The sequence below is a fragment of the Podarcis bocagei genome, assembly GCF_964188305.1.
Source record: "Podarcis bocagei genome assembly, chromosome: 13".
NCBI classification, from domain to species: Eukaryota; Metazoa; Chordata; class Lepidosauria; order Squamata; family Lacertidae; genus Podarcis; species Podarcis bocagei.
In genome coordinates this window covers 42,294,586-42,321,644 of record NC_138138.1, presented here as the reverse complement: position 1 = coordinate 42,321,644, position 27,059 = coordinate 42,294,586, and the positions used below count along the sequence as shown (strand labels likewise).

The window sequence follows — 27,059 nt, the reverse complement described above, 5'->3', positions numbered from 1 at the left end:
TGCCCCTTGATCTGCCCTCGCCCAGTTACCCCCGCGGACGAGCGGACAAGTGCCAAGTTTCGTGGAGGTGGGGGGGGGGGGAGAAAAGGGAGAGGAGATTAGATTCCTTGTTCCGGGAACGGAGGCATGTGTGATCTCAGCCTCCTGGAATCCGCGAGTCGCCTGCGATCCCGGGATAGGACGACGGAGGCGGCGCGGGGGGGTGGGGGGAGGAAACCCGAGTCCTATAAGAAGCGCGCCGCGACGAAGGTGCAACAAGTGGAGGTGATCCGAGGCTCCAAAGGCGCTCTTGCAAGAATGGAGGTGCTTTCAGGTAGGGGGAATTGCCAGAAAACTTGGGAAAGGGTGTCGGGGGGGGGGGTGTAGAGGTAAATCTTGCCGCAAGTCGGTGGATGTCGCCCTGTAAATCCCTTCTCCCACCCCCAGCAAAAAGGAGAATGGCTCGATCGAGTTCTTGCTCTGAAGTTTGCAAAGGCTGCAAATAGAAGTCAAAGTTCGCAGGCAGCGATGGGGTAAGAGATGCGGAGAGTTGGCCCCCTTCAAGGCAGCTTCGTTTGGATACGTTATGGAAGGATCATTGCCATATTCTTTTTCAAGCTTTTATCTGCCGATCAGGCTGGGGTTGTTTGTCTATATGCCCAGATAAATTGGTAAAAAAAGGAGCTCTTTTCCCCCCTTAAAACATGTTTAGGGGTACTCTCATTTTGACTCAAGGAAAAAAAATCACCATTTTATAGTTCAAGTCGGGGGAAATAAATACAGTAAATGGACAAAAGTACAAAGATTTGCAAAATGTTTAGGGGTATGAGTACCCCTGGGTCCCCCCCACCAGAAAAAAAGCACTGGCAAAAAGGAAATGGGGAATCCCCAGTTGGGATGAGGGAAGAAATCCTGCAGGAGCTCCTAGGAGCAGGAGTGGGTAGGAAAAATTGACTGTCCCCTCCTGATTATTATTTTTTAATTGCCTGGAGCTTTATTATTATTCTAACCTAACTTCAGCTATCCTCTTGTGAAGCAGGCTTTTCCCTTGTTTTCAAAGGCAGGTCTTCTGTGCCTTTTAACAGCTGTTTAACGGGCAGGGATTCAACTGGTAAATCTCTCCCGTGAGCCCATTTGAGAGAGAGAAAATGAACTACTACCGGTCTCACAGGTTTTAAATGCGGAAGAAACCTGCCTGAAAAGCAGTTAATCTAATGTAGTTAAGAATTCTGTGACTTTTTGTGTAAGAAAATTAATAATCGAATGGTAGTTCTGCCTTGGCTTCAACTGACTCAGGCTGGTAAGAGAAAGGAAGTTTTTATCGGGGAGAATCATCAGGGCCAACTTTTGTTTGAACTTGCGCAGTGTACACAAGTTCAAACATCTTGGCATCTGCATGAATGAGTCTAGAGCATCTGGATGCTATGAATAAGACAAGTCTTTGGTTCAGATTTTCCCTTTAGCAGGGAAAATGCTCTACAGAAGAAGCTGGTGGAAAATTAACTCAGGGTAAAGGACGCCAAATCCAAACTCTATTCTGGAACGGGGCTACTGCTGGCTTAGCTGGCAGAAGGAGCACAAATCTTTAAATGGTGTTTTTGCTGGCTTAATTTATGCCAGGTTCACAAGTCAAAACGCTGAGCTGGCTGGATTTAGGATCTGACCTGTCCTCTTTTTGGGTCCTGCCCATGCCACACCCTTGGAAGACCCCCTTTCCAGGGTTTACCCCAGCCGGAATCCCACTGGATGCTAACCCCACTCAACTCAGTGGAGCAGGACTGAGCTGAGCCCCCCAACATAAGCCCTGAAAAGGGGAGGGGGGGAGGTTCTGCGGTGGCACTAGAGAGTGGGGATTTAGGCTGGATCCTAACATGATTTCACTTGGTCATGTGGACTAGCAACCTGGTGGTTAGTTATACCACAAAAAGGGTAGTGTTAACGCAAACACTATTTTAAAGGCTTGTTTCCCCCTCTGCCGGGTTTAGGCCGACAGCTGAGCGGCTGCATTCAGTTGACCAAATTTCCCAAGTTGTACAGACATGTTCTTGGGTGTTCATTATGGGGAAGAAGCTCATAAAACATAGTTAAGTAATACTGTACTTCAGATGTGTCTCTTATGTCAACTGTCAAAAGTTGGTTGCGGAGGGCAGGCTGCTGGGTGGTTGGGATGGGCAACCCATTTGCTCACCTCTTTCCATACCAGGTGGTAAAGGGTTAAACTGATTCCACTCTCCACTTTCCCTTTCTAATCTTTCCTATCCAAGCCAGAATTGTAAAACCTGAGCAATTTCCTTTTCTCCTTCCCTGCCTTCCTGGAGAGCAATGAATGAGAGATAAATCTTTGCACATATCTCCCGCTGCAGCACCTGAGGCCAAAGTTAAACATTCACTCAGAAGGAAATTTTTCTTCTTCTTGGGGGACTTCTATGCCTAGCCATGGAGTGCCCGTGTGTGCTTTGCACTTAAGATGGCTGGGTGCTATTCTTGGCATTCCCCCCCTTGAAGGATCGCAGCTGCGAATGGCAAAGCTCTCTCTTGACTTCCAAGGCTGCATACAGGCCATGCTCCATGTCAAACACCTGACAAAAGATTCCCTAGAATGGTAGTTTGTTAAGGGTACTGGGAATGGTAGCTCTGCGAGGGTGGACTACAGATAAAAAGGTAAAGGGACCCCTGACCATTAGGTCCAGTCGTGACCAACTCTGGGGTTGCAGCGCTCATCTCACTTTACTGGCCGAGGGAGCCGGCGTACAGCTTCCGGGTCATGTGGCCAGCATGACTAAGCCGCTTCTGGCGAACCAGAGCAGCACACAGAAACGCCGTTTACCTTCCCGCCGGAGTGGTACCTACTTATCTACTTGCACTTTGACGTGCTTTTGAACTGCTAGGTTGGCAGGAGCAGGGACTGAGCAACGGGAGCTCACCCCGTTGCAGGGATTCGAACTGCCGACCTTCTGATCAGCAAGTCCTAGGCTCTGTGGTTTAACCCACAGCGCCACCCTTGTCCCGGACTACAGATACTTTGGTGCAAATAATGTGCTTTAAATGTTAGGTATGTGCACAGCCCCCAATGCCATATTGTCTAGTATTCTATTTAGCAATAGCAGCCAACAAAATATCCCCAGGAAGCCCCCAAGCGCAGCAGGAAAGAATTTGCCCTCCCTGTTCTTTTGCACAATCCTAGCATCTGATTATTATTATCCCTGAACACAAGAGGTTCCATTTAGTTCATGGGAGAAAGAGAGACATAGTAGAGGCTTATTTAAAAAGCTTAAGCCTCTGCATCTCTCCTCACCCAAGCAATTTTATTTTATCATTTCATCTGTTTCTTAAATCCTCCTAGGAGTTCAAAGGGACATACGTAGTTCTCATCCTGCCTGTTTCATCCTCAAAACAACCCTGTGAGGTAGCTTAGGCCGAAAGCGAGTGACTTGGCCCAAGATCTTCTTCATCCCTATGTGTAACCTGAAACTAGCACCCAGAAAGAGCCTCATAACTAATTAAGTCTGCTGCCTCTTCCTACGCTCAGACTTTATGGCTTCGATGCCAAGTCAGCTTCTCTCTCCTCCTCTGCCCCCCCACGGCTTAGACCTAGCCTGATGAAGAGCTCTGGGGATCTCTAAAGCTTGCACACTCTTTTGGGGCCAGCCCCACAATGCCAGGAATTAAAATGCATTTTAAAATGTCTGGAAATAAAAGCTGTCACTCTCCTGTGGACTCTGAAATGTCTTCTAGAAATTGGTCGCCTTGCATAAACCATCACACCCTCCTCTATTTCCAGGGAGCCCCTCTGTGGGGTTCCCTGATGTTCCTTCCCACACATAACTCCTGGGTTGTCCTCCCCACCTCTCAGCTTCTTCCAAGATAGAAACACAGGACATTGCTTCCTTCATCTACTCTGACTGGCACCTGTCCTTCCCCCAGGTTTCAGACAGGAGCTTTTGCAAGCCCTACCTGGAGATACCAGGATTGAACCTTTGACCTTCTGTATGCAAAGCAGATGCTCTACCCACCCAGCTACTCTGCCCTTACCCAAGACGTCTGTGATTGCTGCATGAGAGGGTGGGGAGACCAAATTGCTTGGTTGAAGAAAATCTTGTTTAATTGAGGAAATTCTTAGAAGGGTTAGAATGCTTCTGATGTGCTGTTAATAATCTGTGCATACAAATTGTCTCAGTGAGAAGGGTGGAGTGTGCCTGATAAGGGCAGGCAGGAAGCCCTTGAGCTGTCTGTGATGTGTGTAGATAAGTCGATACAGATGATGTGGTTTTCCCACTCAGGGGAAAGTGATGTGGACTTTGCCTCTGGTAACCTGGGTCAGAAATCTGATATGGGAGTGCTATTTTTGTTTCAGTCTCTTCTTTGTGTATTTATATTTGTGTGTGTGTGTGTGTGTGTGTGTGTGTGTGTATACAGTACTTAAAAATCCCTTTGCATATCACCTGTCCTTAAAGTACCATTGCAAAGTAGGTCAGCTAAAAGGTTTCGCCCTTGGGTACAGACTCCAAAATACAAAACTGCAGGTCCATTCATACCATCAGCTGTGAAGACTGCTGGTGTGCCTAAGTGAAATGCAGTTTAATGTGAAAGCTCTTCACTCTTCAGTATATTGTTACATGTGGATCCAGAACTGGCCTCCACAGTCACTTACGGACTCACTGTTAAAACCATGTTCATGGAAGACAATCTTACTCGGCTACGAGTGATCGCCACCCACCCCACCCCATTTCCCAGCAGTGTGAGATTCCCAGGGTTCCAGACGCTTGCTCATGTTTCTTTCAGAAATTAGGCATGGCAGAGACTGTGAAGTCTTTATGATATATGGATTTATTACACATATATTCAACCTGTCCCTACATGGAGGGATTAAAGAGCATTCACATCCTGTGAGGGTCTGGCCTCCCCCTTAAGGGCAGCATTGGAGTCAAAGGACAGCAAAAAGTCTGTCCTCTGTGCCTGTGTCATTCCCAGCCCCTCCTTCTCCTTCTTCTTGCTGCCAACCCACTCCATCATTCAAAGTGGAAACCCTAAACCTGGCTTTTGCCTCTGCCCACAAGCACCTAGCAAGAAGGGGCCCCACTCTCCTTTGCCTGCAGCCTTACCCTCCTTGATGGGTTTCCTTGATGGGTCATTACTGGCTTTTGTCTCCTGCTAATAGCCCATCCAGCTAGCTCTGCATAACTAAATCCAGGGGTTTCTGTGTTTGGCAAAGTTTAATCACCTTGATTAATTCTTACTTTTACTAAATCCGGGAATTATGGGGGAACCTGGCCCCCCACAAATCAATAGCAATGTTTTAAAAGGGGGATATTGCAATTAAACACAGGCGCTTCTTCTTCTTCATATCTGACATGTGCATGTTCTAGAAGTTTTGCTTTGCACTTTTTTGCACATATAAATATGCTTGGCTTACTCAAGTTTTTAAAAACATTCTCTTTCTGATCTTTTGGAGGCGAACATAAAAGCCATATATTTATTATTTTGTTGGGTTTTGTTCTGTGGTTTTGAAAGCTGCCTTGAGCGCTTCCTAACCAAGGTGGCCCATAAATATTATATTTAAGACTGTTTTCAGTCTCATTCGACTCCTGCCTTCCCCACCAATTGAGTTATCCTGCTGGGCCGGCGGTGGGGGTGGGGGGGCGGAGTTCCAATATGGGGAGTTGTAGTTTTTTGGATCCCAGCCAACTTCAGGCATTTCCAGTCGTGTGGAATTGTGACTCTGAACACACACACACACTGCCCTATCTGCCCTCTCCCAAAGTGATTTAACACGTTAGTATAGAATAGGGAGCCATTGTTTAGAGTGTTGGACTCCAAGACCTGGAGGTGCCCCCTCAGACATGAAGCTCTCTGGGTGACTTTGGGCCAGTTGCTGTCTCTTAGCCTAACCTACCTCACAGGTAGCATAAAGGGGGGTGGGGCTCCTTGGAGGAAAATTGGGATGTGTATATGTACAGGTAATAAATAATGTGTGAGAGGTGTCATTGCTACTTTCTAGAAAACCCCAAAGGTCCCTTGGGTGCACACTGCTCGTTGCATGTCTGTTGGGGGTTAGTTCTGGGGGAAACCAGTCTGCCTCTTTTGTCTTTTCCAGCCCTCTCCCCTCACAAGCATCTGCAGAGGCCCCCCTTGAGGTTTACTGTGGGCTGTGAGCTTGCCCAACGCAGCATCTTAACTTTCTGCTTGCTTCTTCTTCTGCAGTGGACTTGCCAAGCCACCTTTCGTCATCGCCACCATCTCACTCCCAGCAAGAAATCGCACTCAGGATCAAAAATGCATACAACCTGGCCATCAACATGCAGGATGGTGCAAAACAGCTGCTAGCAGACTATGTGAGTCCTCAGAACCTGAGAGAAATGAACATATTCTTGGAGGCCAGGAAGGTGTGTGTGTGTGTGTTCAGCTAAGCACTGAAATTAATGAGCCGAAGACAGCCATGTCCTTTTACTTCAATATTGATTGATTGCTTTTATATCTCACGTTTTCCACCAACCCTGTGAGAGGTAGGTTAGGCTAAGGGGCAGTGGTTGGCCCCAGGTCACCCCATGAGCTTGTGTAAGTCACTTTGAAATCCCTTGGTGCAAAAATGTGGCTACAATAAAGCCAGCTATGCATGGAAAGACAGCCAGCCTTTTTCCTGAATCCCAGCAAGGATTTGAAACCTGATCTCCCAGGTCCTAGTCTGACGCTCTAAACATGAGGCCGCACTGGCTCTCCTCCGATCTGACTAGCCTTGTGTGTAAAATGATACTGGTTTGCCTTAACTCTGAGCACAGGACGGGGGCTGACGCAGGTGCGGACAGCCAAGCTGCAGTAACTTGGCCCGTGATCAGAGGCGTTTGAATTGTCTCCTCTTCCCCCATCCCCACCTCCTTAGATCATCTCCTGGTTTGCCATTTCCCTGTAGCTCGGCGAGTGACCTTGGCCTAGCCTCGGAATATCTCAGCCAAACAACAACGTTACAAAAGGGTGTTTGTGAAGACAAAATGCGATTGTCTCATCTGCCAATACCTTGGAGAAAGGGTGGGGTACAGAATCCAGGAACCCGAACGTCAAGGCTTAAGAGCTCTGACCGTCTTGTGTGTCTTTTCATTTCTCAGATGTCTATGCAGAACGAACCCTTCACAAATGCCGGTTTCAACCCTCCCGTCGAGCCCTTCCCAGGCCTGCCATCGCCATCCCTTCCCCCCAGCGCCTGGCTGGACCTTAGCGACGCCGAACGCCTGCAGCAGAACGTCACGGCCTTCTCCAATTTGCCAGTGTTCCTGTCTGCCGTCAAAAGCCAACAGGAGGTGATGAACTCCGATGCCAGTGACCTGCACCACCAGCTCACGTTGTCGCGCCTGCAGTGCCTTGGTCTGTTGAACCACCTTGCATCCATCATGACCTCCATGGGCCTTGTACCTGCTCCAGCGACGCCGGCTGAGCCACCAGGACTTGGCAGCTCCTTTTTCATGAAATTTTCCGGCTACCGCGTTTGCCATCTCTACCGGGATTGGGTCCTCCGTTGCGTAAAGGACCTGTCCCTCCTGGCTGACAGATACCCTGTCCCCTCGCTCTGAGGGGAAATTGTGTGGTGTTGTTTGTACCATCCCAGTTGGCTTCTGTTTTTGTGTTGGTGAGGGGAAGTTAGGAGAGTAGTAAACTTTTTCTCTCTGCCCACGGGAAGGCTGAAGGAATGAAACGCCCTTCCCTTGTGAGGAATGCTTTTCTCATGTAGCTGTCCCAGCAAAGCAACACTGAACTGTCTCCATCTTGCCTATCTCCTTCATATTCTCATTCTCGTCCTTCTTGTCTTAAAAAAAAGAAAAAAAATCCAGAATATGAAAGGAGAAAATGTTTGCAGAGGAGCAGCATTGGCTCTCCCACCTTTTGGCAGGGCCTGAATGCCTTTGTTCATTGTGAGACGAGAGAGATGGCGCTTCCACCCCACAGCAGCCATTTTGTGAGAGCTACTTTGGCCTCGCAATGTGGAAGAGGTTCTCGAGGGGAGCAGGGTATCTGGTTCCAATTTTTCCCCCTCCCTGTAACACTGAACACCAAGAAACATGATGTTCAAAGGCAGTGGAAAGCCAATATAGCCTATGTGCCTTTTCTTATCCTCTGTGTGGCGCATTTAGAAATTCAGCAGGTAAAGAAAGCCTGTAGGCCCTGTAGACGGCTAACGGGAGAAGCATGAACCTACTGCAGTTACTCCCATCACAGTTGTTAAAGGTGCAGAGTGGAGGTGGGGAAAGGTGATTAAGATGGAGTCTTTATGAGTAAGGCTTTTTGTGGCATTATTCCCTTTCAATCTGAACACCTTTCTACTGGGCGGTGAGACACATTGAGAGAGGCTGTGTGTAGTTCAAATCCCTTACTCAGGCCCTAACCTACCTTACAGGGTTATTGTGAGGGTGAAGTGAGGAGGGGCAGAGCCCTGTAGCTCACCTTGAGCTCCTTGGAGGCTATAAATGTAATAATGATTATTTTTTCCCCATTGGTTCCTCAGTACCGAGTTAGTTCTCTCAAAGAATTATCTTGAGGGAGAAGCCATTACCTATTTCATGGTATCTTGTTAACCCTTAATAGCCCTTCTGACCCCACCCTTTTCTCCAGTTATGGGGAGGAAGAATGTGCAAACTCTGGTTTTGAGAAAGCTGTTCTCTTCAGGGCTTTTGTTCCTGTCCTAGAGACTTTAGTTTCTGCTGTATGTGTTATTTTTATATTAATTATATATGTGGATATATTTATATAGCTGCAGCCTAATTATGTGAATATTGTCAAATTAAACTATTTTTAGTAGGAAGCATGGTTGTTATGACTTTTCTCTGCCATGGTTGGGAATGGAGCTCACGTAATAAACTTCTGTCAGGTTGCTTTTATTTCCCAAACCTATGGAAGCAAGCATTCAAACGGTATATGGAAGGGGTGGCCAAGGTAGGGCTCGTGGCTGTATGCATGCCCACAGATGCCTCCCCTGTGGCCAACACCGTCCTCTTGTGATGCTGAAATTAGGCTTGAAAGAAGCATTTTATTGGAATTAACAGGATAGGCTTGGGGGGGGGGGGGAGGTGCTCTGTTGCAGATTCTGTGGTTGTGTGGCTTTCAAAAGTGCCCCTAGGCCCAAAAGGGGTTTGTTTCTGTCAGAGGCCTTCTTGGGCCTGCCAAGGGTGCCTTTCCCTCACTGCCTAATAAATAGCCCTGTGCGTCGAGGTTGAGGGGCCGAGGCTGTCAAGTCCAGAGCGTGGGGCTTCCAGAGAGTCTTGTGCCTCTGAAGCCTTTTGGAGAAAACATGTTAACTCCAGCCTGGCAAGTGAGTCTCATCTACAGAGGGGACCAAGGGCAAGAGAAGAACTGCACGCACGGCGGTTATCTCTGCTGAAAAGTGCATCCAACAGGTGCGGCAATTAACTTCATGTGGAAAATCCCTCCATGTTCCACCGTGATAGGCACTGTTGCTGCCACTGAGGCAGGCAAGCGAGGCGCTGACTAAAAAAGGCAGCAAGCAAACAGTCACGAGGCAGGCGAAGCAGCCCTGACAGCGGCGGCAGCAGCTCAGAAGAGAAGCGACCCCCAGCTTGCAGGCTTCCGTCTACAATTTTTGTCCCAGTATTTTTGGTGGTCTTGGCTGCCAAAGGAGGCAATGTGGCCCATGGGATGGACCACCCTGGCCTAGAAGCTGAACCACCCCCATAAACAAGCAAACAGACACTTCTTCCTAAATACTGTACTGACTTAACGAATCCAACTTAGGCGGTGGTGTACCAAACTGGAAGCCAGAACAACTTCAGCATTTTTCAACAACTTTCTCCGCCGTTTAAGTGGAAGTGAAGTGAGCGGTATTTCACTACGACGCGGCTGTGTTACAGAGCTTTGGGCCCACTGTCAACTTCAGGGTCTATATAAACAAGTGCCAAAATACAGTGAAAACAGTTTCCAAAACTGCAGAAGTGCGTGCTGCCTGTGTAGAAAACTGGCAGGGAACAGCTGTCTCTGTGCGTGGAGACATGCAGTTCTGAGCAAATACAGTATTTGGCAGGGAACAGAACTCATTTCAGCAGTGTCTCTATGTGTGTGTAGATAAAACCTGAAACTTGCATATAAACAACTTCTGGCTCAATAACTGACCCTACGCCATGCACGCATTATGAAGAGGGATTTATGCTGCCTGCCGTGTTACTTTGCCCCAAAAGGGCTTGTCCTAAACCAATATAAAAGCCAAGAGGGGGCTGGGAATCCTGTTGTCCTATAGTTTCTGGACTACACCTGCATACACACCATACATTTAAAGCACATTCTCCACCACCACACACACAAAAGGAATCCTGGGAATTGCATTTTAAGGGGGCTGGGACTCATAGTTCTGTTAATGGGTAAATTACAACTCCCAGGATGGGGCAGGGATGATAGGTTCCTTATCTCTGATATACCAGAAGCATGGAAAACATGCCTCACCATCTGCTGCATGAGCAGCATACACACAGCATTTCATACACAAGCGTTTTTTGGACACTGGGGAGATTGTGCAACCACTTCCCACTCTGGAAACACAATGGTGAGGTAGGGGCAGCTAAATCCCAAAGGACCAGGAGTTTAGTAGCTCACACTAACAAAATATTAAACTGCCCGCCTAACCCTAGGCAAAAAAAACCCACAACACCCCAGGATAATGATTTTCAAGAAACCGGGCACTGTTGGTGTGTACATAACTAGGTTATAAGTTGCATAGCCGGACTGAAAGTGGCTGGGCAGGACTTGGTGGAATTCAGGCGAGGAAGGGCAGATTGCTGTGGCTTGAGCAGCTTGCAAGCTTCATTCCAGTGGACAGGGACAGAGAGACAAGCAGGAGAACAGGAGATACAGGTCCCAGCACTGCCAGGCTGGAACTTTTGAAGAAGGACCATAGCTCAGTTGAAGAGCATATGCTTTTGAGTGCGGGTCCCAATTCTTTCTGCAGCATCTTCAGTTAAAGCATCAGGTTATGGCAGGGGCTGTAAAAGCAGGCCCAATGCCAGCAGCCAGCCAAGTAGGACATTGGCTAAAGGCCCCAGGGGTGCTCTTCGGCAGTGGGTGTTGTAGCTCAGCTCCCATCCACAGTGGCTGACTGCCATTTTACGTTATCCAAAATGTAAGACCCTGGCCCACAAATATATGAAATTTTCTGATATTATAGGTTTCTGGTCCAAGTAAGACCTGGGATGCTGCCATGGGCTCCCCCCAAATCTGGTGCCAACCCCGTGTAAAACACATCTCCCCGAAAAACCACCACTGCCAGTCTGTATAGCAGAGGGCAATTCTAAGCTAGAAGCTCAAGCAGGCTGACCTGACAGAACACTTCTTCACATGCCTTAAAAATAATAATAATAACAACCCCCACAACAGGAAGAATAAATTATGCCAGAGTGAACCACGCCAACTTTATAGGATGGATGCAACATTTTTCTCCCCGGTTTTGTCTTATGGAATTTATACACAGCTCTGGCAAAGAATGTGTTTGTTTGCTTTAGAATATCCCTTTTGCGTCATTCAAAGATCCTGGGCTACGTCCAACGACCCAGTGGAACCAGTAAATGAAATATGCCTTCAGCTATAAAGCACCGCATTGAATTCCGATCACCCACCAGCCCCGCCACTTCCTGCATAAACCCGATTGTTGGATGCCAGCCCAGATAAGGAGTTCTCTGTGTCCTTAGTTCCATGACAAATCTCCAAAAAGGTTCTTCACATGGGGGGGGCAGCCTCCGAGGGAGCCCCTCGGGATTTCGGAAGATGTTTGGACTGCTCCGGGCAATACATACACCTCATTTTGTGAAACGTTGACGTCAGGGTTCCCCATTTTGCCTTTTGGGAAAAAACCACTGACCTTAAGGAGCAGAACTACCCAGCTACTGTACAAGCTAGAGCTGGAGAGAACTTGCCCTAACTTTGCACTTCCATTTCAAATGTGTGGAGCCCCATTGGGGAAAGGAGGGTTCCGGTAACCACAGATATTTGGTTGGTCACTGAAGACAGCTAGGATTTGTCAACCTCTGCTTGCTTCCGAAATTCCTGGATTCAGTAAAAACTGACTTGAAAGGAGAAAAGAGGATCTGCATTATCTGGACAGGAAAACCACAGAGAGCAGAAGCGGATGGGGAGGGAAAGCTCATGTGCGCTAGAGACCAAAAGGCCGCCAGTTTAGGCGGAGGTCAATAGAGGCAAAGGGACCAAGGCCTTCTAGGGTGTCAGAGGGAGAGGAAGCCCAGCGCAGCTCAGCTGGCAGAGCATGGGACTCTTAAACTCAGGGTTATGGGTTCGAATTCCACATTGGGCAAAAGATTCCTGCATTGCAGGGGGTTCGACTAGATGACTCTCAGGATCCCTTCAATTCTACAATTCTATTCTATGATAAACACCATGGATTATGGGTTCTTAATGACCAAGTGAGGAAAAATCTGAGTGAGAGTTATCACCTCTGCAAAAAACAAAAAACATTCAGAGAGACGTATAAAAGAATAGCAGAGATTTAAATAGGAAGGACTCACAAAGCTTATTTTGAAGAACAGAAAAGAGGACACATTTGCCAACGTCTACTTTTAACTATGGATCACTATGACGACTCTACCCATGAAAAAGAGGACGTGCCCTGGAAAAAGAGGACATATGGCAACCCTACCTAGATGAACCTTCCCCCCCCCTTCACAAAGCTACGGTTCCTAGAGGGAATTAACAATGAATTCACAGGAAACTCTGGGAATTGTAGCTCCATGAGGTGAATAGGAGACTCCCAACGACTTTCAGCATCCTTGACAAACTGCAGTTTCCAGGAGTCTTTGCAGGAAGCCATAAAGTCTTTAAAGTCCTGTCCTGAACCGCTGGCCTACCTGGCAGCAAGTTAGTAGGCCAAGTCCAAAGTTCGAAGTCTGAAGGTCAAGCCACACAAGTGAAGTCCAAAGGTCAGGAAATGAGGTTCAGGGTCAATCCAAGTAGCCAAGTCCAAAGTCCAGCAGTCAGGAAACAGTCCAGTCAGCCCTGAAGCCCAGTTCCATGGTTGTCCAGCAACATTCGAGTGAAGGACCATCAACATGGAGAGCTAAGGAGACACAGCACCTCGGCTCTGCTGCCCTTTTATACTTCGCATGCTGATGGACTGCAGCATCTGGGCTCAGTGAGGCAGGTGAACCTCACCTGTCCAAGCCTACTCCAGCCAAGGATTCACACACCTCCTCCCAGAGCCTCACCTGGCCAGCTAGAGAGCTGGCCTGTTGGCCCTTGCCTGCCTCAGCTTCCTGGAGCACCCTGCTCACTTCTCCCCACACCTCAGAGCCCGCCATGTTTGTATTTTTATTATTATTATTATTATTTTGCACCTGCCATGTTTGTAGAGACAGGGGCCCTCTGGCTCTGGTGATGAGTCCTGCTGCTCTGGCTCTGTGCACTGACCCCCATCCCCTCGTCATTCGCCATCACTCTGTGAGCGCTTCCTACACCAACCTCTCCTTCCCCATCCCCAGTTTGCTCCATGGTGTCCCAGTCCCCGGCTACACCCCTTGCCAGGATCCTCTTCCTCCTCCCTGTCATCCCGCCAGTTCATGACAGTATCATAGCGCTTCAAATGTATGGTGGGATTGTGGCCAAAGAAATAAAGAAAAGGGGGAAAGCAGATGGGGGAATAGCAGGGAGTCCAGTGAAGCTGAGCATGTTCACACATTACACTGGAAACAGGTGCAAGCTTGCACCTGTTCAAGTGTTTGGTGAAAGACTGTACACTTTTTTGTTTGCACAGCTCAGTTATCATGTACACAGATATTGCACGCATCGAACATTACAAGTGAAAAGTACTCATGCATGTACAACTATTTTTCTATACAGGGATGAAGATTGTACACCCTTTGAGACTTATGGGTATCAAAACGGGGGAAAGTTGATAAAAGTCTAGATGTATCATTCTTTATAATGATCTGAGAGAGGACAAGGGTCTTGAGCATTCACCCTGAATTGTCTGCGCAAATTATGTGGGGAGGTGACAGCTGCTATTTATTATTTCATTCTGATTTGTTTGCAAGGAAGGTTATACAATGTTGCATCAAGCGGCTGTGATCCCACACTTTCCTGTGTATTTCCCCCTCACTTTACTTGCCACAAAAGGTATGGAGTGTGTGTATGTTTGGAAGTTGATTTGTTACACATGCACCACATCCGCTTTAATTGTGCAACCTAAATTTGCCAGTATGCAATTGAATCCCACCCACAAGATAGCTACGGCTTCTTCACCCTCTGTGCATGATCAGAATTTCCCAGGATAAATAATGACATCCTCACAGCATGCTGTTAGTCATACCGGGCATATAAACATGTTTCATCATCGTATCTGCCGCTTCTCAAAACAGAAGCAAACATATTGCGGTTTCTCCTGCTATTGTGCTTCCTGACACTATTCCTCATGGCCTCTTATCAAGCACAGTGTTTCCCTTATCTCTCCAGGAGCCAAAGTCTCACCGGGACTTATCCCTCCTGTCACAACAATCCTTACAAGCAGCTTCCAGAGAGCCAAACAGCTCCATGACTGTCATCCATTTTGCTCCATTCAGTAGGCCTCGTGGGCTGGGTCAGGCTGGATTAGCACCAAGTGAGGCACCGGTCACCAACGTGGTGCCCATGGCTGCAACCACCTCTTGTGGTGCCTGGAAAATGTCTTGGGGAGGGGGAATCCCCACACCATTTTGAGGGCCTGCCTCTTTTTCTGTGTTTGTTTTTTTTAAATGCCAGCCATTATGCCACACAGTGGTACCTCGGGTTACACACACTTCAGGTTACAGACACTTCAGGTTACAGGCTCTTCTAACCCAGAAATAGTACCTTGGGTTAAGAACTTTGCTTCAGGATGAGAACAGAAATCATGCGGCGGCGGCAGGGAGGCCCCATTCACTAAAGTGGTACCACAGGTTAAGAACAGTTTCAGGTTAAGAACGGACCTCCAGAACAAATTAAGTTCTTAACCCAAGGTACCACTGTACTCCCATGGCAGCCATTTTGTGACTGGCGCCCACAGCACTTTCTCAAAAATTCCACATGTACCCACTGGCTCAAAAGAGGTTGGCACACCCTACTCTGAGGAATTATGAGACATTCAAAGGATGCCTAGAGAGCTTCCTGTCTCACGACTCCTCAAACATGGATCTGGACCCGGGGTGCACATCCATGCTCAGAAGCCTTTTTAAACCTTTTTATAGAGCCCTTCCCTCTCACAAAAACCAGCGGTTGCCATCTTTTCTCTGGCGGTTGGATGAAAGGTGCCAATAATACAACTGGCTTTCTTTTTTTTTAATCCCCCAGCATGAAGAGGCGGGGGGGGGGAGCTGCACCTGTTGAGTTTTGATCCATCATTCAAAGCATAGCAGGAGGCTTGTCTGTGGCAGTGGGGTCTTTCTTTCGGCCTCTTTTTGCTTCCTTTGGGATTGAAGCAAACAGGGATAAAATGCACCCGCGCTCATCCAACAGGGGGCAGCCATGGCCGTGTCTTGATGGGGGTAGCGTTTGGTGGGTAGGGGGGTAAAGGAAGGATGGAATTAGAAATTATAAAGAAAGCAGAGGAGACAAAGGAAGAAACTGAACACCACCGTGGGCTTAGAGAGCCTACACAACAGCCAGTTCCAATCTCTACACATTCCCAGCGACAACACCCAGTATTCCTGGCTCCCGTCCATTGCTTTCTTTTCTCTGTAATTCGTTGGAAAGGGTGTGAATCGTTTTTTGAGGGAGAGTGACACTCAGGTCTCTGAGCAGATAACCTTGGACTCAGAGGCTGACATGCTTCCCCACACGCCTTCAAGAGGCAGCAAACAAAGGTCACACTTTCTCCTCCTCCTCCTCCTTTAGTGCCAGGGAGCTGCTTCAAAGGCAGGAAGCGCCCGGTCCTGTCACTTTCGTTTCCTCAGAAGTGACGCAGGACAACGGACACATCTATCCTGCAAAAGATACGTGCAGCATGACGGCTTGGAACTCCAGGGTTACGCCACTAACTGTGGACATTTCATGTCGTATTTTCACACCCAGGACCCACATCTGAGGACACACTTCTTTTTAACTACCGTATTTTTTGCTCTATAAGACACACTTTTTCCCTCCTAAAAAGTAAGGGGAAATGTGCATAGGCGCCGACTCCATGGGGCTTGAGGGGGCTCGAGCCCCCTCAAAAAAAATTTTGGGGGGGCTCAGCCCCCCCAATAATCCCGGGCGGACGCCCTTCCAGCAGAGCGCCGCCGCCATCCCCCGCCTCCTCCCCACCTGCTCCTTCGCCAGCCAGCCAGCCGCGCGCCCTAATCGGAGAGCCCCGGCCGTCCCCCGCGAGATTAGGGAATCCCCGGGGGCGGGGGCTCCTGCCTCGCTGCTTCGCAGCACCACCTCCACTGCCAAGGCACTGCCGGAAATCCCGCGAGAACAGGGGAATCCCGACTGGCCACACCTCCCAGCCAGCCAATCGGCTGGCTGGGGGGCGTGGCTTGCCCTATTTAGGGCCGGAGCCACTTTATTTGCATATTCATGAGCTTATTTATTATTCATGAGCTTTCCCGGGGCCCCCAATATTTTTTCTAAGTCCGCGTCCCTGGAAATGTGTGTGCGTCTTATGGAGTGAATGCAGGCTGTGCAGCTATCCCAGAAGCCAGAACAGCAAGAGGGATTGCTGCTTTCATTGCGCAGCGATCCCTCTTGCTGTTCTGGCTTCTGAGAGTCAGAATATTTTTTTCTTGTTTTCCTCCTCCAAAAACTAGGTGCATCTTGTGGTCTGGTGCATCTTATAGAGCGAAAAATACGGTATGTACTTTTTCTGGCGGAAGTGTTCCCACCCAATTAGCCCCAAGCAGCATGGGAGTTGTAGTCTGGCAACGTCTGAGGGCCGCAGATTCCCCAGCTCCACATTAAGCTATTGTTTATTACTGTTTTGGCCTAACTTAGACACTGCGACTGTCCCTCCCTCTGTGCAGATATTCTGCAAGCTGTGCTTGCAGACATCAAGACAGGAACCAGACGGAAGGGCTAGATATTTAGGTGCAGGGTTACGTGGCCCAGCGCCACTTCTTGCTCCCGTGTTAATAACACCTGCACAGGGATTTTGCAAGTCTGGAAAGCAAGTCTCCTGTTTCCTCAAACACAATTTTGGGGCTTCTCCAAATGACCTGTTCACTGAGCCATTCCATTTGCTTTGTTTGCACAAAGCTTAGACAGAAGTTAGAATATCCCCAGGCGTTATTGAGCGCTCATTCTGATTTGTTTGCAAGGATGTTATACAACAGTGAAAACCTTCGTGCTGATTTGCTAAGACGTTTTCTTGTTAACCATTTGTATGCCCCTCACTTTTCAGTGCATTTCCTCATCACTTTCCTAACTGCAAAAAGTTTGTGGTTTTTTTAAGTAAGTTTGTCACGCTGCGGTGACATACTTTAGTTAATGAAACCTAAATTTCTGGTATGTGGTTGAATCCCGCCAGCAAACTAGCAATTGACTAGAGACTCCTTTTGTTAGGGATTGCATACCTGCACCAGTCTTTTGCAAGAAGCATAGTACAGCTCACATTTTGTCTTTGGAAAGTCAATCAGGCAGTGTATAAGGATCACAGGGCAAATACATCAGGGAGGGGTGTTACCATTTTTACTCTTGATTTTGGATGTTAATTTGAGCTCTTCTTCAACCTAGTTCTGCCAAAATAGACTACCGTTGCCCAAACACCCACACCTTCACAGACAAAAAGAGAGAGAAACCCCGGGATCGTCCAATGTCATGGATTTTATTAGACAAAATAAAGTCCCATGTATGTACAAAAGGCAAGGATACATCCAAAGAAATCCTGAAAGGAAAATGGATGATCGTTGAGGTACCAAAAATATACTATTTTCAACATTCTTTCTTTTAAGTATTTAAAAATATACAAAATAAAATCATTTTTTCAAAAAAAACAATTTATATCATTGAGAGGTGAGAAAAATTTTGAAGAATATAAAAGACTTTATTTTAAAGCCACTTGGTTTTACCCAAGATGGCTGCATATCCTCAGGAGTTTACTCCCTACATACCCAACCATCCCAGAAATGGCTATACCTCACTGCTGTTACAAATATCTAAGGCACAGAGCAAATAACAGCAGTCCCATAACTCTTTTCCTCACTACCACCAGGTCTGATGGGCTCTTTGGATGTGGTTAACCAGGATGACATCAAACCAAGCAGTAATGTGCACGTGTGAACAGCTACCTCAGATAGAACTCCCGTTATCTCCTCACATCGCCTGAAAGGCACTGCAAAGTTCACAAATTCATCAAGGGAATTGGCCATCACCCCCAGCCTGGTGTCCTCTAGATATTTTGGACCACATCTCCCATCATCCATAACCACTGAGTGCTCAAGGGACCATCAGGTAGTGTGAGACAACCGCCTCAGGTAGTAAATGCTGGAGGGCATGGAGCAGCAACAAGGTGTTGTGGGGACAGAACGGCATGTGCCCTGCAGCCTGCCTCACACCCCACAAACTAGCCTTCCGCCCTAAGATGCAAGGGAGAACGCTGTTCTGTTGACACTGTTGACATAAGATCCAACGGTCATCGCTTCAGGCAATGAAATGTTTTGGGCTGGTCCTGTCAGGTGACAAATGTCTATGTGTGATGCCCCCGCCTCCTTGAGGAAGTACTGATGAATATGTAAATTACATACACTGGAAAGTGTCAAGTATGGATATGAAACACTGACATGTCACAGACAGCCATGTGTTGAGGTTGCAAGCACCAGAGTATTGACATACATTATTAGTGTCCTCGTTTTACAGTCTATTTTGTAATTTTCCATCCTTTTCTAAATGGCCACCCCCTCTGTGGAATTTCTCTCTCTCCCTCTCAAAATAGAATAAATTAGATCCCATTGCCCCTCGTTAAATAGTACATAAATAACCCATGCAAACTTCGCTGGGACATAAATAACAATCATTTCATAAATATGCATGTGTGTGCGCGCACACATGTGCTTGTATATAGATCAGAATTGCCAATGTGGCCTACTCCAAATGTTTTGGACTACAACTCCTATCAACCCCTGCAAGGACTGCCAAGCTGCCTAGAGCTGATGGGAATTGCAGTCCAAAACACCTGAACAGCAGTAAATTGGAAAAGGCTGGGATGGATGGACAGATCAGTAGACAGATCTAGTTCTCTCTCTCACCCCCCCCCCCCGCACTGTAACAGTAGAGTTGAAATCATATTAATCTCAGTTTACGTGTATGCCTGCCTGTTTGCCACTGAAAATAATAGACCACCCCCAGCAAGAGGACAAAGTGCAAAACCAGGAAGCATAAATGCAAGAGATCTCGCTGAGCACAAGCGCAGAAGTTGACCTCATAGGGTGAAGACAGACTTAAAGAACTTGGGGTGACCAAGGCCTTAGAACTGAAGTGACAGGCAAGTCTGCCAGCCAATCATGTTCAACCAACAGCCTTGTCCTTCCTCCTCACTGACACTTGCAGGTAGGTTGTCTGTCTTTTTAAACACACCTTTTAAAATGCTGCATAAACATTCTTATGCATTTATCATTTGTTGCCATATTATTATTATTTAAAATGGGAAAGGTGTTTTTTTTAGTACATGATCTGGAGAGGCCCTTGGTGACATCACAGGAGAGCAGCAGCCAATGAGCACCACGCACAACCACAGGCTTCTACTGAAAACCTGACGAGGGAGTTGTTGCTTTTTCCAGAGCTCAGCTCTGGAGATAAATAGATAAAGTTTGGACTGGACACAACAAGGGCACTTCCAGACTTTCTCCACCAGCCTGTGGGTGTTGCGTCTGTCTTCTCCCTACGCCTGCTTCCCTAAGAAATCTGCGGCAAGGAGAACAGATGAACCCTTTAACCTGGGAGTTACTCCTTGAGCGATCCTTAGGCTGGGAATTTCTCCGCGAGGAGAGAGAAGTCTTTCACCGTCCTGTCAATCCACTCTTTGTACGTGTGGCACACCACGTAGCCCCGGACTTTCTTTTCGAACGTGTCGGCTTCCACAGACTCCAGCATGAGGGGGTCCGTGACGGCGGCGGGCGGCGCTCCCAAGGCAGACATGATGGCCGTCAAGTTGCTGAGAAGGCCTTGGATGCGCAAGCGAGTCACCTTCAGCATATCCAGAAGTTCCACTTTGGTGGGGTTGAGCTCAAACTGGTCGTCCCGCACCAGCTGCAGGAACTCCGCGAAGGCTGTGTAGGCCTCGTAATTCTTCTCCACACGCTTGACGTGGCTGAGGGTCCGCCATTCCAGGAATGGGATGGCGGCCGTTGGCACCCCTTCGTAGCGCAGCCTCCGGGCATCGAAGCCGGAGTCGCTAAACGGGCTGCCTTGGTGACTCAGCTGGGAACAGAGAGAAAGAGAGAGGTTGTGTTTTTCAATTTAACAGGATTTGTACGCCACTCAATCACCCGTAACCTCCAAGCAGAAGAAAGCTGGCGCAGGAATGCGCTGGAGAAATAACCGTCAATAAAGATTGTGTTGTCTCCCGACACGCTCCGTTTTTATGGGGCTGCTGGCCCCTGGCACCTACATGCCAGGAAAACCTGCCGAGACTCTGCCAAAGGCATGGGACAGGAAGACAGAGGTGGGAAATGTATTCCAGGGAAACCACCGGCAGTTCAGGGAAAGGCCTACGGCTCAGTGGCGGGGCATGTGTTTTGCATGCAAACAATTCCGGGCTCAATCCCCAGCATCTCCAGGAAAGTCTGGGGCTGAGAAAATCTCCTGCTTCAGATTCTGAAGCGCTTCTGAGCTCGATGGACCCATGACCCGGCTCATTTTAAGCCAACTTCCTTTGTTTCCACTACCCAAAAGGTAGACAATTTTCAAAGACAATTTTCAAAGACAATTCTGAGCCACAGACGTGCATGTGGACCTGAGGGTGCCTGCTGCGAAATGCGCCCTCGTCACTTCTCAGAAATCCTGGGGGTGGTGCCCACCAGTACCAGGCAACTTCATCCCTTTGGAATTCCTCGCAGGGAAGGCCAACAAAAACAGGCCTTTCGTTGTTCCCCAGATCAGCCGGCCGTAGTTCCACCTGAGTCCCCCCCCCCTTCTTACGAGGATGCCGTTGGCCGCTTGGCTGCGCGCCAGAGCCCAGGCTGCAATGACCTCCCTACATCTGGCATCTTGTGCCCAGGCAGGTTGCGGGAAGCAGGGCACAGCAAATCTTTGGGCACTCAGCCACTGCGTGCAGGGATCAGAATAAAGGCGAAGGAGCGGCCACCGGAGAGCGGGAGATTTGCGCTCTCGATTGCAGCTTTGGCGGGGGGGGGGGAGCGACCAGTGACTCCTCTCTCCCTCGATCATGTTGCAAAGTCAAGGAACAAGCGTTGCGAGAACAATGGAGCAGCCGCGGGCAACCTTTCCGTGCTGTTTCCTGCTGGCGATACAGGTTTGCTCTGGATCCGCCAGAAGGGAAAGGGCTCAGTGCTGCTTTGGCTGCGGGTGCCTTTAGCCTGTAGCCTGAGGCGGGCACAGCCTGTTTGGTTACGTTGCCAGGACTGGCACCCAGTCTGCAGCACTTCTGAGTCCTGCAGGGCTTAAGCTTGATCTGGTGGGAGGCATGGAGCTTGTTGGTCTTGCCTTGAGGGAAAGGAGTAGACCACTTGCCCTCTTTCCAGCACAGAGCATTTACACCAGAAGTGGGGAGCCAGATCCTTAGGAGATCCCAGCCTCACGGGCCAAATTCAGCAAGTGGAAGGCACCTGATATCTCAATGATAGCAGGTGATTGGGCACTTTGAAGCCCCAAAGTCACTAGCACTTCAAGGCTCTTGGTTGTGCACCGACAGCCATTTTTCTACCTGTACAGCTCCTGACACCGGGTGTGAAGCAAGTGGGTGTTGCTGGGGGGAAATGGTTTCATGGGCCCAGTTTGGTCCACAAGCCCTATCCCTCAATGATTATACATGTGAGGTTTAAAACCCTTTCACAGAATTATAGAATTGTAGAATAGAATTGTAGAGTTGGAAGGGACCCTGAGGATCATCCAGTCCAACCCCTTGCAATGCAATACGGGGATTGAACCTGCAACCTTGGCATTATCATCCCCACGCTCTAACCAGCTAAGCTTTGCTTCAGTCCAGCTTGTAATGTGATAGTGAGACGTGTCATGCTTCAATTTAAATTATAGCAATTCTTTCTGAAGATGCATGCACACTTATAAATTGGCATATCCATTTTTGTGCAAATTGGCACCCTCTGTTTTTTGAGTTATGCATACCCTCTGTGTTGGTTATGCGCAACCGGCCACCTTAATACACAGATACTGCATATACAAATGCCGGGGGCAAGCAATGAAGTCAGATGGAGCTGTGACCTTTAGGAGCTGCTTGTGAATTTTCCATAGGTATATGGTCGGGTAGGACGTGGGTGGCACTGTGGGTTAAACCATAGAGCCTAGGGCTTGCCGATTGGAAGGTTGGCGGTTCGAATCCCCACGACGGGGTGAGCTCCCGTTGCTCGGTCCCTGCTCCTGCCAACCTAGCAGTTCAAAAGCATGTCAATGTGCAAGTAGATAAATAGGTACCGCTCTGGCAGGAAGGTAAACGGCGTTTCATGCGCTGCTCTGGTTCGCCAGAAGTGGCTTAGTCATGCTGGCCACATGACCCGGAAGCTGTACGCCGGCTCCCTCGGCCAATAAAGCGAGATGAGCGCCGCAACACCAGAGTCGGTCACGACTGGACCTAATGGTCAGGGGTCCCTTTACCTTTATATGGCTGGGTGCTGTTGGAAGGAGAAAGCTGAACTAGATAAACCTTGGCTTAGTCATTTCTTAAGTCTTTAGCTTCGGTGACAGTAATGGAGATTTGAGCCTCACCTATAAAAACGTCCCAAGGATACATTGGAAATTTTTACCCAAAGAGCCTCCTATAACTTTACTACAAACATATCCCCTGACTTTAAAAAGGGGGCCTTGTGTCCTCCATACCAAAGAACGCTGATCATATATCCGATGTGTTGTGTAGTTCTGCAACCAAATTCAGGAACTGGTCCTGGGCACAGAATCTCAACCTTTCATTTTTATGAGAAAGCACGCTTCTAGTTCTTAACGTTGCAAGGAAAGGTTGGAAAAGATGCAGGCAAAATCTTAAAAGCATTGCGAGGGACGGTGGCTCTGAGCAGGATTCTCAGATGTCAGCAGCGCCACTGCCCTGCATAGTTTCCTCTCTGTCATGCCAGAACTGGCAGAAATAAGGAAATACATATGTATTTGCTTCATTTGCCTACTTTGCATAATCCTGCCCTCACTTTATTTCTTCTTTTCTTTTGCAGAATATAGGTCTGGAACAGAGCAGGTAGTTTACAAACATACTTACAAATATATATATGTTTAGACTTTCAACTTGCTTGCTGCTTGTCCATTAAGGACCCCCTTGCTATGGGTAATCCAGAGGATTCTGGGTTACATTCTAGGTGGCATGTTCTGCTCATGCAAAGTACTTGAACTGAAGGTATAACGTTAAACAAACAAACAAAAAACCCTCGGGAAATTCTCACCCCCCACCCACCCAACACACCGGATTTCAGAGGAAAGTGGGGAATCATGAGGAAGCTGCCTCCTGAGGAATGCCCACAAGATAATAGGCTTCTGAGGAACTAGAGGGATTATTGGGAAATAGCTGGAAAGGGAAACAACCTTTGCGAAGCATACGCAGAAGCCGCTCTTCCAGAAAAAAGGCAAAGCTCTTACATAGGTGTTCAGGAGGACGGTGCTGTTGGCTTTCATGAGGCGGGCCAGGTTGAAGGTCTGGCCAATGATGGTGCTGATAGATGAATCCCGGTCAGGGGAGACGATGTGGACCAGGCCTGCACAAATGACGAGGAGACTTCTGGCTGAAAAGGAACCAAATGAATATTCAGTGCAGGATTGGCGCAGGGTTGGGTTTTTTAAAATTGGGCCCACCTCTCTGAATGTGGCTCCACACCACCGTTGCTTCCACTTCCCTTTCGCTTCCTGTCTCTCCCGTTGCCTCAGTCTTGAGATAAGCTCGCTCAAAGTTCAACTTCCCTCCCAAAATGTGGCAGCATCCTTGAGCCGGCCATTCCCATCTGCCTGAAGATCTCCATTAGGTCGATGTTTTCCTAACCTCGGGAGTCAAGACAGGGCCAGTTTGAGGCTTTTAAAGGCCCACAAGGGCTGCGCAGTCATCCAAATCAGGAACATAGTCCTGCCATTAGGAAGCGACGCATGGGTTTTAGGGCACTCGTAAAGGATAGAGCCAGTGGTGGTTGTAAGGGTTATTAGAGCAGGGGTGGGCCCAAGGGCCACATTTCCTTCTGGACCACCTCCCTGGGGCCAGAGGTCAATGTAGGCAGAGCAACACATGTTAAGTTCGCTCGTTCCGACACACGCCCCTCTCTAGACTCCAGTCAGACAAGGAAGAGGCGTTGGCAGGGTTCAGGGACACATCCCAGCCAGGCAAAAGCATGCGCCACATGAAGCTGGCAGGGCCAATGAGGGGTGTCTAGGGAGAGGGGTGTGGCCTGTGTTCCGAGGACCAGACAGCAGGGCCGGCCCCGGACGTTTTGTCACCTGAGGCCAAACTAAAAGCGCTGGGCCTCCCGGTTTGCTGCTGCCGCCACTACAGAAACCCGCTGCTGCCACCGCCTTGACCACAATTTCACAGGCACACCGGCACTATGGCGACCGGTCTGGAGTGTCGCCAATGGCAAGATGCCTGGACCACATCGAGGAGAGTTGTAGGAAGCGCCTTGTTTACACTCCCGGTTTCCCCATCACTCTCCTTGTCATGGCGCAGGTGTTCTGCCATTGGTGATGCTCCGGGTTGGCCGCCATAGTGCTGGTGCACCTGCACATTGAGCCAGTGGCGGGAGGCAGTAGATGCAGCCTGCAAGGAGCGCACCGCAAGCAGCCTTGGCTGCCACAACGACGGGCAACACTCTCCTTGGAGGATGCCGCCTCTGTTGATCCTGCCACTTCCTCAGCCCACCTCTTGGGTGGGCCAGCCCTGGCAGACAGAGAGCGCTGCAGGGTTAGAGTGTTGGACTACGACCTGGGAGGTCAGGGTTCAAATCACTCTCTCAGCCTGACCTACAATGATGATACAATGTAAAAGAGACAGGGGCGCAAACTATTTCTATGCTACTTTAAGCTCCTTGAAGGACAGGGCGGGATGTAAATGTCCTGTTATAAGTAAGAATGGAAGCAAAGGGTAGCAATTATATTTCGTTTAATATTTAATTTGTGTTGCCATGGGGAAAGGGAAGGGCTAATTACATAATCAACTTCATGTCCATGCTGAAAGATGGAAAGAAGAAGAAGTGCCAGCCAAAGAAGAATGGATACAAAAAATTATGGGATACGCTGGAATGCCAAAACTTACCGGAAAAATAAGAAATCAAGATAACAAACTTTTTTCAATAAAAGAATGGAAATGGTTTGTTAAATATATACAGACATATTGCCAACAGATAAGAACATTGGCAGGATTATTGTAATAACCTGCAGTTTCATGAGTATATATTTAAAGTAGATGAATAAACGAACTAATTAAGTCAATTTGGATATGCAGAAAATATTAAAAATAAATTTAAGGAACCGCAGAAAGAGGGGGGTGGAAGTCAGGTTTTGAAATGTTAAAATGGCTGTAAAATTATTGAAATGTATAAACCTGAAAATCATAAATAAAAATTTTTAAAACCCTCTTCATGTCTTAGCATGATTTGGCATTAAAGAATCAAAGACACACACAAACGTATTAATGCAGACATAACACACTGTGGACGACCAAATCCATTTCAGACATGAAGCTCACCTGGTGACTTACTTAGTCGCTGTTTCTCAGACTAACCTACTTCACAGGGTTGTTTTGAGGGTGAGCAGGGGAGAACAACCCAGAAGGATAAAATGAAATAAATAAAGAGAAAAGAGTGCTAGCTTGCATCCACAACATTAACAAAAAAAAGTGATGCGGTTACTAGAGCCATAACGTAACAAGTAGAATCCTCAATATTTTTTCCCCACCTCTAAAAAAAAAACACCCTAAAAATCCAAGCACACACATGCATGTATTAGACCAACTTGGAGAAAAGGAAGGTTGCACTTACCCAGAGAAAGAGTCATGGTTTCCTCACGGTTTTGAATCCCAGCGGAAATGCCAAGTTCTCTATGTCACCCCCTAATGGTTGGCAAAGGTATCGCTCCTTCCAGGAAATGGCTGCTGTCGCCCCCAAGTGGAGGATGTGGGTATCCCGCTGCTCTCTGAAATCACCTCTGCCGCCCCCAAGTGGAGGATGCTTGAATGTCTGGTCCTGACCTCTCTCTGCCTTTCTCTGATGCCCACTAGTTGTGGGTTTCCTCTGCCCTGAGGCTCCTGCTGCTGCTGGTTGATGAGCCCCACTGAGACAGCTCTTTATATGCAGCCAAGGTGTTGTCCCCATCTTCTGAAATTCCCCAGCCTTCCTCCCCTCCCCTCTGTGGGCAAACACCTCCTACAGAAAGAGGAAGGGGGGGGAAGCATCATTTCTGCTTCCTGCTCCTAAGACACTAGGCTGGGGGTGAGGAGGGAGGGAGGGAGGGGAGGGGCAGATTGTGAAATCTCTCCAATTTCCTGCACACTTGGGAAGAGAAGGAGGGAGAAATGAAAAGAAAAGCCAGGAGGGCATTTTCCTTTCTGAATTGCACAGGGCTGTAGGTTGCTGGTTCAACCAGTGAGGCTCTGCTCTGGCAGATGGGGCTGGACGATTTGGGCAGCTGCCAACGCCCAGGTGGCGTGGGATGGGCGACCCCAGACCACCAACCCACTGCTGAGGAGGGGCAACAGCAGCTGCCTCTGACAGTCCTCTCTCTTTGGTAAGGGGTCATCTAGTCCAACCAAGAACTGGACCTGTCTGGGAGGATTGGGCTCGTCTTCCTAGCCCACGACTGCCACCAGGCCTGCCCAATTTTGGGGGGCAGTTTAGGGATAAGGGAAAGAGCAGGGCCTTGCTGGGCAGCTGTGGGACATGTTGCTCATCAGTCTCCCAGCCGCAGTCGGAGATGAAGAGAGGATCCCCCGGGGCTGAGGCGGCCAAATCGGAAGGGTGTGGAAGGGGCAGAGAGCCAAGGCCCGCTCGTCC

The 27,059-nt window shown here is 48.4% G+C and overlaps 2 protein-coding genes across 3 annotated transcripts; one reads left to right on the top strand and one right to left on the bottom strand.

Annotated features, from left to right (window-relative positions):
• Window positions 1–9: 9 nt before the first annotated feature.
• Window positions 10–8,767, top strand: LOC308570891 (cardiotrophin-2-like). Of its 2 annotated transcripts, none has more exons than XM_081165951.1 (3): window positions 10–313; window positions 6,181–6,311; window positions 7,080–8,767. In XM_081165951.1, the coding sequence occupies exons 1-3, from the start codon at window positions 127–129 to the stop codon at window positions 7,539–7,541; spliced, it is 780 nt and encodes a 259-aa protein (XP_081022077.1). In that variant the 5' UTR covers window positions 10–126; the 3' UTR covers window positions 7,542–8,767. The 2 variants fall into 2 exon arrangements, with proteins under 2 accessions (XP_081022077.1, XP_081022076.1); XM_081165950.1 differs by having other exon boundaries at window positions 6,181–6,362.
• Window positions 8,768–17,912: 9,145 nt separating this feature from the next.
• Window positions 17,913–26,365, bottom strand: LOC308570896 (cardiotrophin-2-like). The gene is made up of 3 exons (XM_081165958.1): window positions 26,049–26,365; window positions 23,671–23,813; window positions 17,913–20,316 (listed from the first exon to the last, which is right to left on the bottom strand). The coding sequence occupies exons 1-3, from the start codon at window positions 26,062–26,064 to the stop codon at window positions 19,858–19,860; spliced, it is 618 nt and encodes a 205-aa protein (XP_081022084.1). The 5' UTR covers window positions 26,065–26,365; the 3' UTR covers window positions 17,913–19,857.
• Window positions 26,366–27,059: the final 694 nt, after the last annotated feature.

Bases quoted from the DNA above. Each gene is read 5' to 3' on its own strand.
- LOC308570891 (XM_081165950.1), top strand. From the start codon at position 127: ATGTGTGATCTCAGCCTCCTGGAATCCGCGAGTCGCCTGCGATCCCGG. The intron at 314-6,180 runs GTAGGGGGAATT...CTTCTTCTGCAG, and splicing joins AAGAATGGAGGTGCTTTCAG to TGGACTTGCCAAGCCACCTT. The intron at 6,363-7,079 runs GTGTGTGTGTGT...TTCATTTCTCAG, and splicing joins TATTCTTGGAGGCCAGGAAG to ATGTCTATGCAGAACGAACC.
- LOC308570896 (XM_081165958.1), bottom strand. The intron at 20,317-23,670 runs GTAAGAGCTTTG...CTCTGTTCCCAG, and splicing joins CCGTCCTCCTGAACACCTAT to CTGAGTCACCAAGGCAGCCC.